Source organism: Halichoerus grypus, chromosome 7 (genome assembly GCF_964656455.1).
Source record: "Halichoerus grypus chromosome 7, mHalGry1.hap1.1, whole genome shotgun sequence".
Lineage (NCBI taxonomy): Eukaryota > Metazoa > Chordata > Mammalia > Carnivora > Phocidae > Halichoerus > Halichoerus grypus.
The window spans coordinates 51,646,169-51,662,700 of record NC_135718.1 but is presented as its reverse complement, the minus strand read 5'-3'; the positions used below and the strand labels follow the sequence as shown (position 1 = coordinate 51,662,700).

Below are 16,532 nucleotides of genomic sequence, written 5' to 3'. Positions count from 1 at the left end.
AACTTCATATACATGAAATTATACAGTAAGTATTATTTGTGTCTATTTACTTTTATCTGGTTACTTTTGTTCAATAATTATTTTGAGATTCATCCATTTTGATGTGTATGTCAGTAGTTTGTTCCTTTTCATTGCTGAGTAATATTCCATTATATGGAGATAGTAACAGCCTGTTGGTGGACTTTGAGTTATTTCTAGTTTTTGGTTACTATAAATAAAGTTGCTATGAACATTTTTTTAAGCCGTTGTATGGATTTGTGTAAATACCTAGGTATGGAATTGCTGTGTCCTAGGATAGATGTCTATTTACCTTTAGAAACCACCAAGCTTTTTCAAAATGGAAAACTGAACACATTCCACATTCCTACTAGTGGTGTTATGAAACTTCCAGTTATTCCATATTCTTTTTTTTTTTTTTAAGATTTCATTTATTTATTTGAGAGAGAGAGAGAGAGAAAGCACAAGCTGGGAGGAGGGGCAGAGGGAGAGAAAGAAGCAGATTCTCTGCTGAGCAGGGAGCCAAACACAGGGCTCCATCCCAGGATCCAGGACCTGAGCTGAAGGCAGACACTTAACCAACTGAGCCACTCAGGCGCCTCCAGTTATTCCATATTCTTAACAATGTTTGGCATTTTTTTATTTAGCCATTCTGGTGGGTTTGTAGTTGTATTTCATGGTTTTAGTTTTCAGTGCCTTAATGACTAATGATGTTGTGATTATATACCATTTGCTTATCTTTTCTTTTGAACTGTCAGTTTAAGTCTTTTAACCTATAGTTTTTTTTTTTTTTTTCCATGTTGTTGCTGATTTGTAGTTCTCTTTATATTCTGGACACAAGTAATTTTTCAAATTTTACACACACACACACACACACACTCTCACACACACACTTAGATATGTTTGCAGATGTTTTCTCCACACTTTGAGCCATGTCTTTCCATTTTAGTATCTTTTGGGAGCAGAAGTTTTAAATTTTGATGAAGTCAAATTAATAGATTTGATTTATTTTATGATTATTACCTGTTGTGTTCTTAGAAATCTTTCCTTATCCCTGTCACAAAATTGTGTAACTATTCTGTTACATTTTCTTCTAGAAGTTTTAGAGTTTTATTTTTATTTTTTTTTCAGACAAAATTACTTAGAAAATATTTTATTGTACAAAATTTACATTTGTTGTATATAGTGAAAAGCATGGCAAAACAACTTTTGTTAATCCATTTTCTTTGAGATTTTTGTGAAAAGTAAAGATTTATTTTCTAATACATCTCAGATAATATAACTTTTTATATAGTTGTTTAACAGTTGTGTTGGTAATAAATGTCTTGTGACATAAGGTATAAAACTGAAAAAAGATTGAAAAAAAGCACAGGGGGAAGACCACTGCCAAAGAGTAATCTCCACGAACTTGGCATTTTCCACTGCAAGGCAGATGCTGTGGGGTCATCACACTGTAAACATGGTTTGATTATCTGAAGCCATTCGTTAAGATACTCAACAAGACCTAATGCATCTGGGATATTGTCTCCTTCTGAAACAAATTTCAGCAGAACCACCATTGGGATTTCTTTTTTTAAATATTCTTTTGACAGACACAGCGAGAGAGGGAACACAAGCAGAGGGAGTGGGAGAGGGAGAAGCAGGCTTCCCGCTGAGCAGGGAGCCCGATGTGGGTCTCGATCCAAGGACTCTGGGATGATGACCTGAGCCGAAGGCAGACGCTTAACGACTGAGCCACCCAGGCGCCCCCACCATTGGGATTTCTTTAGAACATCTGCGAAGCTGTAGATCATTAGGGTGATATGAATGCTTGAAAGAACAATAACTTTGGCACAGTTACTACTTTTCACCCAGGAAAGCAGTTTTTCACAGAATGGCTTTGATTTATACTTAATAAAAATGGATCTTAACTGAAGAGCCACTAGCTTCTTTGAAGGCAATGGATATATTTCAGCATTTATACTGAGTTCTGTTCAATTTTCTTCTGCAGTTGCATATGGATTGTTTCCAACCATCGGAACAAGACAATCGGTATAGAAGTAACCATTCTTACACATATTTAGTGTAGAAATAATCAAATCCATTGCAAGCTGTCCGACATTTCCAACAGATACTGCTGGCATTAGGAAAGTGTAGCCCGTGAGTTCGGGGACTGACTCTCCACACGGAACGACTATGGCCCCACAGAAGTGGGAGAACGGGGTGAGCGCGGGCGCAAAGGCGAAACCGCGAGCGCCGCGCCGCGTGGATGCGCTGGAGTCCCCAGAGCCTCTAGCAACCAGTTTTACGGTTTTAGCTTTCACATTTACATCTATGATCCATCTTAAACTATCTTCTTGCTGTGGTGTAAGAGTTTCTTGAAAGAGTCCTCAGTCAGTTGATTAGATTGGTGTAGGTTTTTTCCAGGACTCACTATTTTGATCCATTGATCTGTTTGTATATTGTTAGGCTAGTACCACACTGTCATAATGTAGTTTTGTATGATTGGTATTTTTTCTTTACCTTTTTTATAGAATTCAGTAATGAAGCTATCTGGGCCTGGAATGTTTTTTGGGTAAAAGGATAGAAGATTTAAAAATTTTTAAAAAAAGATTTATTTTAGAGAGAGAGAGAGAAAGAGAGCCTGCGGGTATGTGAGTAGGGGGGAGGGGCAGAGGGAGAGAAAGAAAGAATCCTCAAGCGGACTCCCCGCTGAGCTCAGCCAACATGGGGGCTCAGTCCCAGGACCCTGAGATCATGACCTGAGTCGAAATCGAGAGCAGGCTGCTTAATCGACTGAGTCACCCAGGTGCTCCAATTTCTCCACATTCTTGCCAATGCTTGTTACTGTCTCCCAATCTTTGCTGAGTGCTCTGTGTGCTTGTAGAAGCATATGTTTCATACTCAGGCAGGCTTACAACTCTGCCATAACCTTTATTTCCTGCTTGTGCAGAGGCTTATGGCTCAGAGATGATTGCTTAGGACCTTTCAGGTTTTTCTTGAGCATGCCACAGCTCTGGGCACATGTACATGGCCTTCTAGATTCTCAGGAATATTCAGAACTTTTCAGAACCCTTTATGGATATCTCATGCCCCCACTTTTCCTTTTAAGTTTTTCGGTTAGCTTCTTGTTTGGGCCAACTGCTTCAGAAGCTGGGATGTTAAACGATTGCAGCTGATTGTTTCTGACAAATTCCCCTGGGGAAAAGGCTGTTAGAGCTGGGCAAGCTCTGAGGTCAAATAAGAAGAAGCCTCAGGAATGGGGTTTTTCAGGGGACTGCCTGTAAGCTCAAATAATAGCAGTTCTCTGAAAATAGGGCTTTGAAAGAGCTCCAGTCCTCTTCTGACCCCTCCAGTAGCTGCTAGGCTCCTGGTTTTGAATGTGTGTGTGTGATTTTGCTTTTTAAAGCTACCATGGAGCTGGGAAGAGGGGGATGGGGATAGGGCAAGTTAAAATGGCACAAAGCTTGCTGTTTTTAATGGTATTTGGCCTTTTTTTAAAATGCTTCCCAGATTGTTGTAAGCCCTTGGTTAATATTTAGAGTTCTGAAAAAGTTGATTTTGACTTTTTTTTTTTTTGGATGTCTTGTTGCTTTAATGGAAGAGATGGTCTTTGGAGGCTCTTATTTGTCATAATGTCACCCCAATTGTCTTTTAAAACATTTTTAATATACTCTTCCTTTCTTTTGAAATACATTAAGACTCACATAAGTTGCAGGAATAGTACAGAGAGTTCCTGTGCACTCTTCTTCACCCAACTTTCCTTATTAATACAGAACTCTTAAGTTGACTACAGATGTTACTAGAATGTTACCAGTTTTTGCACACACTGTTTTTTACTGGCCAGGTGGTGGTGGTGTATATAGTTCCCTAAAATTTTATCATGTCCAGATTAGTGTAACCATTAACTCAGGGTCCTAGACTGTTCTGTCACCACAAAGAAACTGTTTTGTGTTATCCCTTTATGTTCACCCCCTCTCCTCAAGGCCTGGCAACTACTAATCTGTTCTTTAGCAATATAATTTTGTCACTTTGAGATTGTTATATAAATGGAATCATACAGTATGTAACACATAGACATGGCTTTTATTTTCACTTGGCATGTGTCTTTGAGATACATCCAAATTATATCATAGTTCATTTCTTTTTATTATTCCATGTTCATCTATTATATTGGTGTACTACAATTTGTTTACCTACTAACTTGTTGAAGGACATTTGGTCATTTCCAGTTTTTTTTTTTTTTATTTATTATTACAGATAAAGCTGTTGTGAACGTTTGTGTACAGGTTTTTGTGCAAACTTAAGTTTTCATTTTTCTAGGATAAATGTCCAATAGTGTGAGTCCTTCCTTATTTTTGTCTTTTGCCAATTACCAAAGGAGGGGTGTTAAGACTGTGCATTTGTTTAATTTGTTTCTCTCAATTTTTTTCCCCCAAGTTTTTTGAAGCCACTTATTTTCTTTTCTTGATGAAATGACTTATTTATATGAAATCCCTTTTATATGGTGCCACTCCTTGTTTTAAAGTCTACCTAGTTTTAAAGTCTGTACAGCATAGGGAATATAGTTGATGGTATTGTAGTAGCATTGTATGGTGACAGTTGGTAGCTACACTTGTGCACATAACATAATGTATAGAGTTGTTAAATCACTGTTTTGTACAGCTAAAACTAATGTAACATTGCATGTCAGCTATACTTTAATAAAGTCTACCTGTATGATACTAATATAGCCACTGCAATTTTCTTATAATTAGTGTTTGCATAGAATATCTTTCTATTCATTTATTTTCAAACTCTCTATGCCTTTATATGCAAAGTGTATCTCTAGCAAATTATGTTTAATTTGTTTTTCTAAAATTTTTAGCTATTTATTTAGAGAGAGCGTATGCAAGCGAGGGCGGAGGGAGGGGCAGAGGAAAGGGAGAGAGAGAATCCCAAGCAGATCCTGCACTGAGCACGGAGCCTGATGCTGGGCTCCATCACATGACCCTGAGATCACCATTGTGCCAAAATCAAGAGTTGGATGCCCAACCAACTGAGCCCCTAGGTGCCCCATTTAGTTTTTAATCCAGTGTGACAGTCTTTATCTTTTAATTGGGAGTGTTTATCCATTTACATTTAATATAATTACTAATACAGTTGGGTTTTAGTATACCATCCTTTTGTTTTCCATTATCCTTTATGTTGTTTTGTCTTTCCTGCCACCTTTTCTAAGTTGAGTATGTTGTAGTTTTTCATTTTATATCCTCTATTAGATTTTGTTGTATTTTTTTTTTTTAAAGATTTTATTTATTTAATTGAGAGAATGAGAGAGAGTGACAGAGCATGAGTGGGGAGGGAGGGAGAGGGAGAAGCAGACTCCCCTGCTGAGTGGGGAACCTGATGCGGGTTTTGATCCCAGGACCCTGGGATCATGACCTGAGCCGAAGGCAGATGCTTAACCAACTGAGCCACTCAGGTGCCCCTTTTTGTATTACTGTTTAGTGATTGCTCTAGGGAGCACAGTGTTCCTTTTTAACTTATCACAACCTATCTTGAATTAGTGTTCTGTCATTTCACTGTTAAAAAAGTTTATCAAAGAACTTACAGAACCTAGGGGGAGAGAATGAATAAAACTTTGGGAGGACAGACAGCAGTACTTAACACAGAACTCCAGAAGCTATCATTCATACTGTGAACATCACCCTCTGGAGTTGTGCAGGGGACAACTTGTGCACCTTTACATGGGAACCTTTCAGTATGAGTTGGGCAGAGAATAATATCTGAAAGAGGTGTCATATGAGAAATTTTGAAAAGATGAATGGGAATTTGCCAGGCAAAAGAAGTAGGGGAAGGACTGCAGTCAGTTTTTTCAGGAACAGTGAAGTATTATAATTAGCAAATAGATGATGTATGTATTAGAATGGTGAGAGATAAAGTTTGGCACCATATTTCAGTGATTTTAATATGCACATTTCTTCCCACTTTAATATCCCTGAAATTAGCATGTATTTTATAACTAATTGTGTTTTGCCAATCACCATGAAAAATTGGAATATATATTACAGTTCAGGGCATATTAGATTTGATGAAATACGGTAGGTTCCAGCTAGATTCAATGTCGTGTATGTTAAAAAGGCTAAGTCTTTTAGATTTTATCCTATATATAATTGGAAGCTAGGCTGACTTTAAGTAGAAAAATACAATAGATTGTTTAAATAATATAATTTGGGTGATACTGTATAGAATTTATTGTGGCCAAATAATTAGTAGTATATGAATTTAGGCCTAATTAAAAGCAATGCCAGTGGGATGTTGTGGAGGTTCCTGGTATAAGAACTGTTCAATAAAACTGAGAAAATGCAGTTACTGGTAAGATGGTGCTTGGTGGTGGAAAGAGAAATCACATATAAAGCTGAGGTTTCTGGATTTAAAGAGACGATGATTGGTAGAACAGTTAAGGACACTCTTTGTTGGGTGCTTGTGTGGCTCAGTTGTTAAGCGTCTGCCTTTGGCTCAGGTCATGATCCCGGGGTCCTGCAATACAGCTTGCATCCCCGCATCGGGCTCCCTGCTCAGCGCTTCTCCCTCTCCCACTCCCTCTGCTTGTATTCCCTCTCTCGCTGTGTCTCTCTCTGTCAAATAAATAAATAAAATCTTAAAAAAAAAAAAGACACTCTTTATTAGTATTTATTCTTGCACGATAGTGCAACTAAACATTTTTGCTAGCCAGAGGGCTGATAACATTAATTTATCAAAAGCCTAAACAAATTATTCTCAGGAACTCTTACTCTGATATCTGTGTTAGTGCATAAAATTTGTTAGCTGTCGAACCAAATAATAATTATAGGACAGGTTTATGTTGCTGGGGTTCTAAATTATGAGGAATTTGAAAATGACTGACCAAAAAAACATTCAGTATCTTTCATCTTAGCATCCATTCCAGGAAAAAGACATTGATAACATTTGGAACAAAATAGTAATCCCAGTATGCTTACATCTAGTAGAACAAGATCACAATAAATGCTTACTTACGTAGGTTCTTTGCCATTTAAGAAGTGTAATGCTTGTCTTTGTGTGCACTGGCCTGGACACTAGTTTGTATCTGTTTGTATTTAAGGAACTGGTCATTTTGAAGAATTAATGTTTTTAGCAGAGTTTTAATTTGTCATATTAGAATGAAGTCATATTAATAATACAATGATGGAGAGCAGTTTAAAGTATTTGCTTTTGGAAATAATTGTATAGTTTTTTAAGTAATCTCTATCCCCAACATGGGACTCAACTCACAACCCCAAGATCAAGACTTGTGTGTTCTACCGACCGAGCCAGCGAGGTGCCCCAAGAAATAATTGTATAATTTTAACATAGATACGTCTTATGTGCTACTTTCCCATTATGTCCCCAGCTCTTAGACTAGCCATTGTTGCTGCAACAGGTTCCACACAGGCTTTGGACAATTACGGCCTAATAGCATTTCTTGTTAGGGCCCATGCTTTGTACTTCTTGTAATGGGAGAGAGTAGTCACTGTATAAATTGTATAAATTCTCTCTCTCTTTTGTCCTTTAGACGGAGATCTCTGAATCACATTTTAAAAGTTTTCCTGAAAAGTTTGAGCCACAGTCACCTGTATTGATGGGATGGAGCAATATCATTTCTCATCATGGCCAACTCAGTAACATCTTCATAGACTTTTACTTTTTCTTGTGTCACTCCCTTATCTCTCACTTCTGCTTTCGGGAATCACTTTTCAAATAAGGGCCTTGTTTATAAGCCCTTGTCTCAGGCTCTGCTTTTGGGAGAACCTAGCCTAAGATACTATTTTATTTCTTTTGAATGTCTTCCTTTTTATTATGTTTTTAATGTATACTTGTTTATTGTTACCTGTTTATCATAAAGTATGAAGCCAAATGGAAGAGATGCATAGGGCAGGTACAATGTGTGGGTTTTCCAACACCACCAAGCAGTTAACTCTATTCTGACACTATCTACATGGAGATAGTGTTAGATGCCACAAGTTAAGGGCTCAGTCCCACAAGACTGTCCCCTCCCACACTTCAGATTCCAGTCACAAGTCCAGTTTATTATCTGTACTTCTTATTTTTTTTTAAGATTTTATTTATTTATTTTAGAGAGTGAGCTGGCATGCGAGTTAGGAGGAGGAGCAGAGGGGGAGGGGAGGGAGGGAGGACAGATCTCAAGCAGACTCCATGCTGAGTAAGGAGTCCAGTGGGGGGCTTGACCTCACGACCCTGACGTCATGACCTGAGCTGAAACCAAGAGTTGGATGCTTAACCAACTCAGCCACCCAGGTGCCCCTATTATCTGTACTTCTGACCAACCAGTTACAAATCAGAGATTCCCATGACCCCCTCCTTGGTTTCAATAATTTGCCAGGGTGGTTCACAGAACTCAGAGAAGCATTTTAGTTAGTAGATTACGGTTTATTGTTGTCAGATAACAAAACTAAAACAATTTGGTAACAGCTTGATGTCCTTTATTCAAAGGAAAACTGCATGGATTCAGGGAGTACAGTGCCTTACAAGCCGTGGAGTACTCCTCCCAAGGGATTTTGGGCAAGAGTGTGTTTTATAGAGTATTAAAAGGGGCAGCTTGGGAATGGTGTGATTGACTAGGGTTGCATATCTGACCTTATTTAGAAAGATCAAGGAACAAGGAAATAAGTATAGAGTTGGCTGGTGTAAGGGGAGTAGCTAACCGGATATACTACATTTCTGGTCAATTGGACCATTTACACGAACACAAAAGTTTAGTTTGCTGATGAGGCACTCTGGGCAGAAGATGGCTCCATCTTGGGCCTAGAAATTTATTTTAACATTATAAAAGGATTTGACTGAGGAACACCCAGAAGGAAGAGATGCATAAGTCAATATGTGGGAAAGGACAGGTGGTTCCATGCTCTGTGGATGAGCCACTTTCACCAAATCTCCACAGATATTCACTTGGAAGCTCTCTAAAACTCATCCTTTTGGGTTTATATGGAGGCTTCATTACAAAGGCATAGTTGATTAAATGGTTGATGATTGAACTAAGTCTCCAGCCCCTATCCCCTCCCTGGAGGTGGGGGTGGGACTGAAAATTCTAATCCTCTAGTCACCTGAGATTCTCCCCGCCCCCCCATCCTTAGGTTACGGTGTTGTTTTCCAAAAGTAGCCTCATTAACATAACAAAACACCTTTATCCCGGTCTTCCAGAAATGCTAAAGTTTTAAGGAGCTCTTTGCCAGGGACCAGGATGAAGGCCAAGTATGCATTTCTTATTCTAAACCACAATATCACAAAATGGTATAGGAGTGGGGAAATGAACTTCCATGGGCAGTGCGACCCTCCCAATAGTTGTGTTCACCAACCTAGAAACTTCTACACCATCTTAATTTATTATGTTTTTAAGATTTATGTTAAAATTTTGATTGGCATCTTCTGTTACATTTATTGAGTTATATTTGGGGAAGTAGTCTACGTGTACAGTTCAAGAATTACAAACAACTTTATAAGTTAAGACACAAAGCAGCATCTATATGTGAATTAGTGGAATTTATTTAAATATATGGAACTACTATTACCATTTATTGGACATATACAAAGAAAATGGCAAATGTTGGCTGAACATACTTTTTCAAGCCCCCTGTTTCAATAACAGTAGAAGTAAAATCCATATAACCCTCCCCATGGAGGGAGGGAAAAGAAATCCAAGAGATCTGCCTGAGAATAAGTTAAGACTTTATCCTAAGAGGAACTTAATGGAACATGGATTTGTAATGCAAATATTAACAATCTTGTCTATACTACGGCTTTATAATAAAAATGAATTACAAAATAAAGCGGATTCACAAAATGAAATGGAATTTATATCTGTTAGTATTAGAAAATGAATCTGAGATTGGAATCCACAAAATAGCTAACCTACATGTAATTGAAAAGTCCAAAGAGGGTATAGGTTTCAGGTGAAGCTTAATTGGTCCAACAACTTCATCGATGACCCAGTTTCTTTGTTTTTCTGTTCTGCCCCCTGTGATGTCAGATTTATCCCAAAGCAGCCCACCTAGGGACCTCGAGGTACTAAAGGTGGCAGTACCTTCTGCATTTATATCTACTCAGAAGGAAGATAGTTTGTTTGTATGTGAGCACTCCTAAAAAAAAATCTTGGGGTCCATTTTGATTTGACTGGCTTAGGTTACATGCCTATCTCTGATCAATAAGGGTAGAGAAATATATTGTGCTGATTGGTTTTGGCTTTCGTGTGCCTCAAGGTTAAGCTAATCAGACTCTCACAGTCCCATGAACTGGGGTGGATCAATTTCATCTAGATCTCTTGAACGAGGAAATTTGGGGTGAAAGTAGGAGGATGACAAGGAATAGATGACAAGCACACAATTCTAGTTTATTATGAGAATGGCTTCAAATGACCTTAACTGAATTGTAATATTGTTTGGCAATAACAAGGCAAAGGTTATTATTTAGTTTATTAACAAATAATAAAAGAACAAGCTATCAGTTAAATTTTTTCCCAATAATTATTTTTTTTTAAAAGATTTTATTTATTTGAGAGAGTGAGAGAGAGAGGGAGCATGGCGGGCAGGGAGGGGCAGAGGGAGAAACAGACTCTACGCTGAGCAGGGAGCCTAACGCAGGGCTGCATCCCAGGACCCTAGGATCATGACCTGAGCCAAACGCAGATGCTTAACCAACTGAGCCACCGAGGTGTGCCCCCATCATTATTCTTAATAATATATAAGAAATTACTTCCAGTCTTAAATTTGAGTGATTCAGTCCCAGCATTTTCTTGTTTTTTTTTTTTTTTTTTAAAGATTTTATTTATTTATTTGACAGCGAGAGACACAGCGAGAGAAGGAACACAAGCAGGGGGAGTGGGAGAGGGAGAAGCAGGCTCCCCGCAGAGCAAGGAGCCCGATGCGGGGCTCGATCCCAGGACCCTGGGATCATGACCTGAGCCGAAGGCAGATGCTTAACAACTGAGCCACCCAGGCGCCCCTCTTGTTCTTTGCGTAAATGTATTCTTGTCCATTTGCATTCAGGAAAAAAAAGGTTTTGCTAGACAAATAAGTTTAGGAATATAAGTTTAAACAGGGTTCTGTGATTCAGTGTGCTCATCTTTTCCCTCATTCTAATTTGACTATAGAAACCTTAAGCCTGGGACGCCTGGGTGGCTCAGATGGTTAAGCATCTGCCTTTGGCTCAGGTCATGATCCCAGAGTCCTGGGACTGAGTACTGCATCAGGCTCCTTACTCAGCAGGGAGGCTGCTGCTCCCCCTGCTTGTGCTCTCTCTCTCTCTCAAATAAAGAAATAAAATCTTAAAAAAAAAAAAAAAAAGGCAACCTTAGGCCCAGAGAGGGTATATGACTTATTAATAGTATACTAAATTTTCAAATGGAGTACAATGGAGGTGTTCAAAGGATTGACTTCTGAAAAAGAAATGTCACACTTATAGTCCTTAAAACCAAGAGGGGACAAGTTGGGGTGGAGAGATTGACATGAAGGTAGCAAGATACTTGTGGTGTTAGAAATCTGCCCTATCTTGATTCTGGTGGTAGTTCGATGACTGTATATATTGAACCAAACACTAAAAAATAAAAAAAACTGAATAAAAAGAAACAGCCAGGCATCCCAGTAACACCCCATACTTTTTTTTAAAAATCAAGTTAGAGTTTTTATTGTTTGAGTAACAATACATAAATCAGAGAAGTTTTCTAATAAAATGATCATCAAGTTTTACTGTATCTGCCTGTTGATCCTTTATCTCCTAAGCACTTATTTTCTTTTTCTGTTAAATTTTTATTCTGATTACAAATACAACTTAAGTCTGAATAGATAAATGTATTTTATTTTAACTCTCCCCCATTCAGCTTTCTTTAAAAAGAAAAAAGGGACAAATAACTTCGTATATTCAGCCATAGTTGCCCAGTCTGTGGTTTTATTTTGTTTATTTTTTATTTTTTTAAAGATTTTTATTTATTTATTTGAGAGAGAGAGGGAGAGAGCCCGAGCAGCGGGGGAGGGACAGGGAGAGGGAGAAGCAGACTCTCTGCTGAGCAGAGAGCCTGATGCTGGGCCATCCCAGAACCCTGGGATCATGACCTGAGCCGAAGGCAGTTGCTTAACCAACTGAGCCACCCAGGCGCCCCAAATCTGTTGTTTTAATATGATACTGTAATTCAGTCTTCTAAATCACGATAGACTATAAGTATAGGTTATATCCCATTCTCTTAAACTCTGGGGTACCAGTCCTGTTGATATTACTGATCTCCAAATGGTGAGGATAGTAACTGGTGTGGAGGCAACTGGAAGAGATCTTCAGCAAACTGGAGATCAGTGGGAAATTACACAGAAGCAAATTTCATTGAAAAACCTAGAAGGATTCCTCCTATCAAGGCTGACTGAACGATGGCCACTGGTCCATTGCTTGCTGTCAGTTGGGCTTCCGTTTAAGGCATCACTTGCGGTGGAGTTCTAGCTTTCCCTTGGTTTTGATCAATACTGTGATCATTGTGAAAACAGACTTCTTCAAAGTTTGTTAAATGTAATTAAAAATTATACCATTTTTGATACGCATTGGGCAGGTCTCACCACCGTCATTCCCAGTTTGTTCAAGGATAGGGCTCTTGGCTGGACTCCTATAGGACTTTCTGCAACCTCCCCAATAACTTTTGTTAGTTCGGTATCTTACTAGCTAGAAAAGAGTTAATTATCTGTCATATTTGTTGAGTATAGAACTTTGTTATGATAGACCCCTTAAATAAAACATTTAAATTAATTAGCTTCAGTGATTAGCTGTTGAATATTATGGAAAAAGATCACAGGATCTGGTTTCCTCTATTTCATCCAATTTAAAAGTCATCATCCTTTTTATTTATTTATTTATTTTTTATTTTTTAAAGATTTTTATTTATTTATTTGACAGAGAGAGAGGGAACACAAGCAGGGGGAGTGGGAGTGGGAGAAGCAGGCTTCCCGCTGAGCAGGGAGCCTGATGCGGGGCTTGATACGGGGCTTGATCCCAGAACCTGGGGATCATGACCTGAGCGGAAGGCAGACACTTAACGACTGAGCCACTCAGGTGCCCCAGTCATCATCCTTTCTAAATGGCTTGTGCTACTCTAAAATGCTACCTGAAATGTAAAAGGCAAATCAAAGGTTTAATAAACTAGTATGTTATGTTTATTTTCAAGGTAAAATGAAGATATTTATTTTTATATTTGTATGCATTTTAACATCAACTTACTTTCAGAAGTATTTCTAATTTATGCTTGCATTTTTGTGTTGTTTTTTTTTTTTTAGTGAAAATATTCTCTTTGGAATGGGAAATCCTCTTCTTGACATCACTGCTGTAGTGGATAAGGATTTCCTTGATAAGTAAGTATTAAATTCTTCATATGTACTATGTGAAACTTATTATTTTTTTTAAGATTTTATTTATTTGACAGAGCACAGGCAGGGGGAGAGTGGCAGGCAGAGGGAGAGGGAGAAGCAGGCTCCCCGCTGAGCAGGGAGCCCGATGTGGGGCTCGATCCCAGGACCCTGGGATCATGACCTGAGCTGAAGGCAGTTGCTTAACCGACTGAGCCATCCACACGCCCCACTATGTGAACCTTATATCTAAAGAAAAACTAGTGAAAACTTTGTACTTCAGCACCTTCAGTTGGAGGAAAACTCAGGAAATTTAAACTCATTAATAGCAAGTTGCACTATCATTATTTGTTGAGTAATTGACCACAATTTTCCCTGGGACATTTGTTCAATCCTATCGCTTGTTTCACTTGAAATTTAGTTTTTATTCTGTGCAAGGAAGAAGTATATATGATTTACCTAATGATTTAATTCCCAAATTTTTAAATTGCTGTCAGTGAACTACATCTGTTGTGGTACTATAACATAAATGGGAGAAAAAATAGGATTAGAGAGGATAAGAAGAATATGCAGGACATAATTCAGAGGCCAGGAATCTATATTACTTCTCCCTTAATAGTAACTTTGGATGTTTTTAACTTAGCTGAGAATTCAGTTTGTGTTTATTTTTCTGGTTGTCTGACACCATTTGGTACAAGGAAAAAATTGAGTAGTAAAAAAAGGATTAATGATGAGAAAGCAAGTTCTGTGCCCAAGGGCAGCCACTTTAAAAAAAAAAAAATGAGGTAAAGTTCACTTAAAATTTATAATTTTAACAATTTTAAAGATTTTTTTTTTTTTTTTTATTTCTTTATTTGAGAGAGAGAGAATGAGAGAGAAAGCACATGAGAGGGGGGAGGGTCAGAGGGAGAAGCAGACTCCCCACCGAGCAGGGAGCCCGATGCGGGACTCGATCCAGGGACTCCAGGATCATGACCTGAGCCGAAGGCAGTCGCTTAACCAACTGAGCCACCCAGGCGCCCAATTTTAACAATTTTAAAGTGTGTAATTCAGTGAGTGCCAGTACATTTGCAGTGTTGTACAGTGTTGTACAGCCATCACCTCTGTCTAATTCCAGGACATTTTCGTCACCCCAGAAAGAAAACTGTACCCGATAAGCAGTCATTTCACTGTCCCTGCCTGCCCTTCCCTATCTCTGCCCTGTGCCCTGGTCTCCTGGGAGCCACCATTCTCCTTTCTTTTTCTGTGGATTTGCTTATTCTGGACATTTTATTTCATATAAATGGAAACATATAGTATGTGACCTTTTGTGTCTGTCTTATTTCACTTAGCATGATGTTATAATGTTTTTCAAGGTTCATCCAAGCTGTAGCATGTATCAGTACTTTATTCCTTTTATGGCAGAATGATATTCCATTGTGTGTGTGTGTGGGTATATATATATATATATATATACCCACACACACACTTTATCCTTTCATTGATTGATGGACATTTAGGTTGTTTCCTTTTCTGGCTCTTGTGAATCAAGCTTCTGTGAACATTTGTGTACGAGTTTTGTGTGGACATATGTTTTTATTTCTCTAAGATACATACATTGGAGTGGAATTGACGAGTATGGTAGTTATTTGTTGAACTTTTTGAGGAACTACCTAACTTGTCTACACTGGTTGCACCCTTTTGCATTCCTACCAGTGTTATATGTGAATTCCATTTTCTTGCCAAAACTTGTTCTGTTCTTTTATTTATTCACTTATTTTTAAAGATTGTATTTTGGGGGGCTGCCTGGCTGGCTTGGTCGGTGGAGCCTGCGACTCTTGAGCTCAGGGTTGTAGGTTTGAGCCCCACGTTGGGTGTAGAGATTATTTAAAAAATAAAATCTTTTTTGATAGTTTCCTTTGATGCACAAAAGTTTATCTATTTTTTCTTTTGTTGCTTGTGGTTTTGCTGTCGTATCTGAGAATTTATTTTAAATCCAAGGTCACAAAGATTCATGAGTGTGTTTTATTCTAAGAGTTTTATAGTTTTAGCACTTAAATTTAGGTGTTTGATCTGTTTTAATTTTTTTTTTTAAGATTTTATTTATTTATTTGAGAGAGACATAGCGAGAGAGGGAACACAGCAGGGGGGTAGTGAGAGAGGGAGAAGCAGGCCTCCCGCCGAGCAGGGATCCCGATGTGGGGCTCAATCCTAGGACCCTGGGTCTATGACCTGAGCCGAAGGCAGACACTTAACGACTGAGCCACCCCGGCGCCCCGATCTGTTTTAATTTTTGTATAAGATGCATGTTAAAGGTTCTGTTGATTCTTTTGCATGGAAATCTGGTTGTCCCAGCATCATTTCTTTTTTTTTTTTTTAATTTTTTAAAGATTTTATTTATTTATTTGACAGAGAGAGACACAGCGAGAGAGAGAACACAAGCAGGGGGAGTGGGAGAGGGAGAAACAGGCTTCCCGCGGAGCAGGGAGCCTGATGTGGGGCTCGATCCCAGGGCCCTGGGATCATGACCTGAGCCGAAGGCAGACACTTAACGACTGAGCCACCCAGGCGCTCTCCAGCATCATTTCTTGAAGAGACTATTTTTTTTCCCATTGAATGCTCTTGGTACTCTTTTTTTTTAAAGACTTTATTTATTTGACAGAGAGAGAGAGACAGCGAGAGAGAGAACACAAGCAAGGGGAGTGGGAGAGAGAGAAGCAGGCTTCCCACTGAGCAGGGAGCCTGATGCGGGGCTCGATCCCAGGGCCCTGAGATCATGACCTGAGCCGAAGGCAGACGCGTAACGACTGAGCCACCCAGGTGCCCCTACTCTTGGTACTCTTGATGAAAATCAGTTGCACATAGACTTGTGGGTTAATTTCTGGATCCCCAATTCTATTCCATTGATCTGTAGGTCTGTCCTTTAGCCAGTACCACATTGTTTTAATTATTGTAGCATTGTAGGAAGTTTTGAAGTAGTTAGGTTAGGGAAAAGCCTACTAATAAGTAACATAACACTTAATGGTGAAAGACTGAATGATTTCCCCTAAGATTAGGAACAATTCAAGGATGTTGACTCTTACCATTTCAAAATGTATGCAGTGGTCCTAAAGATTCTAATTGGGGCAATCAGGAAAGAAGAAATAAAAAACATGTAGAATATTTAATGAAATCTACAAAAAGCTACTACTGAGTTCAAGAACGATT

The 16,532-nt window shown here is 38.7% G+C and overlaps 1 protein-coding gene and 1 pseudogene across 4 annotated transcripts in view; one reads left to right on the top strand and one right to left on the bottom strand.

The window, feature by feature from the left end:
* Positions 1–16,532, top strand: part of ADK (adenosine kinase) — a 507,004-nt gene that overhangs the window by 28,884 nt on the left and 461,588 nt on the right. For all 4 annotated transcript variants that reach the window (XM_036073060.2, XM_036073061.2, XM_036073057.2 and 1 more), the window contains exon 2: positions 13,278–13,352. In XM_036073060.2, the coding sequence (XP_035928953.1) occupies positions 13,278–13,352 (75 nt within the window). The remainder of the gene's footprint in view (positions 1–13,277; positions 13,353–16,532) is intronic.
* Positions 1,296–2,217, bottom strand: LOC118523463 (proteasome assembly chaperone 2 pseudogene; annotated as a pseudogene).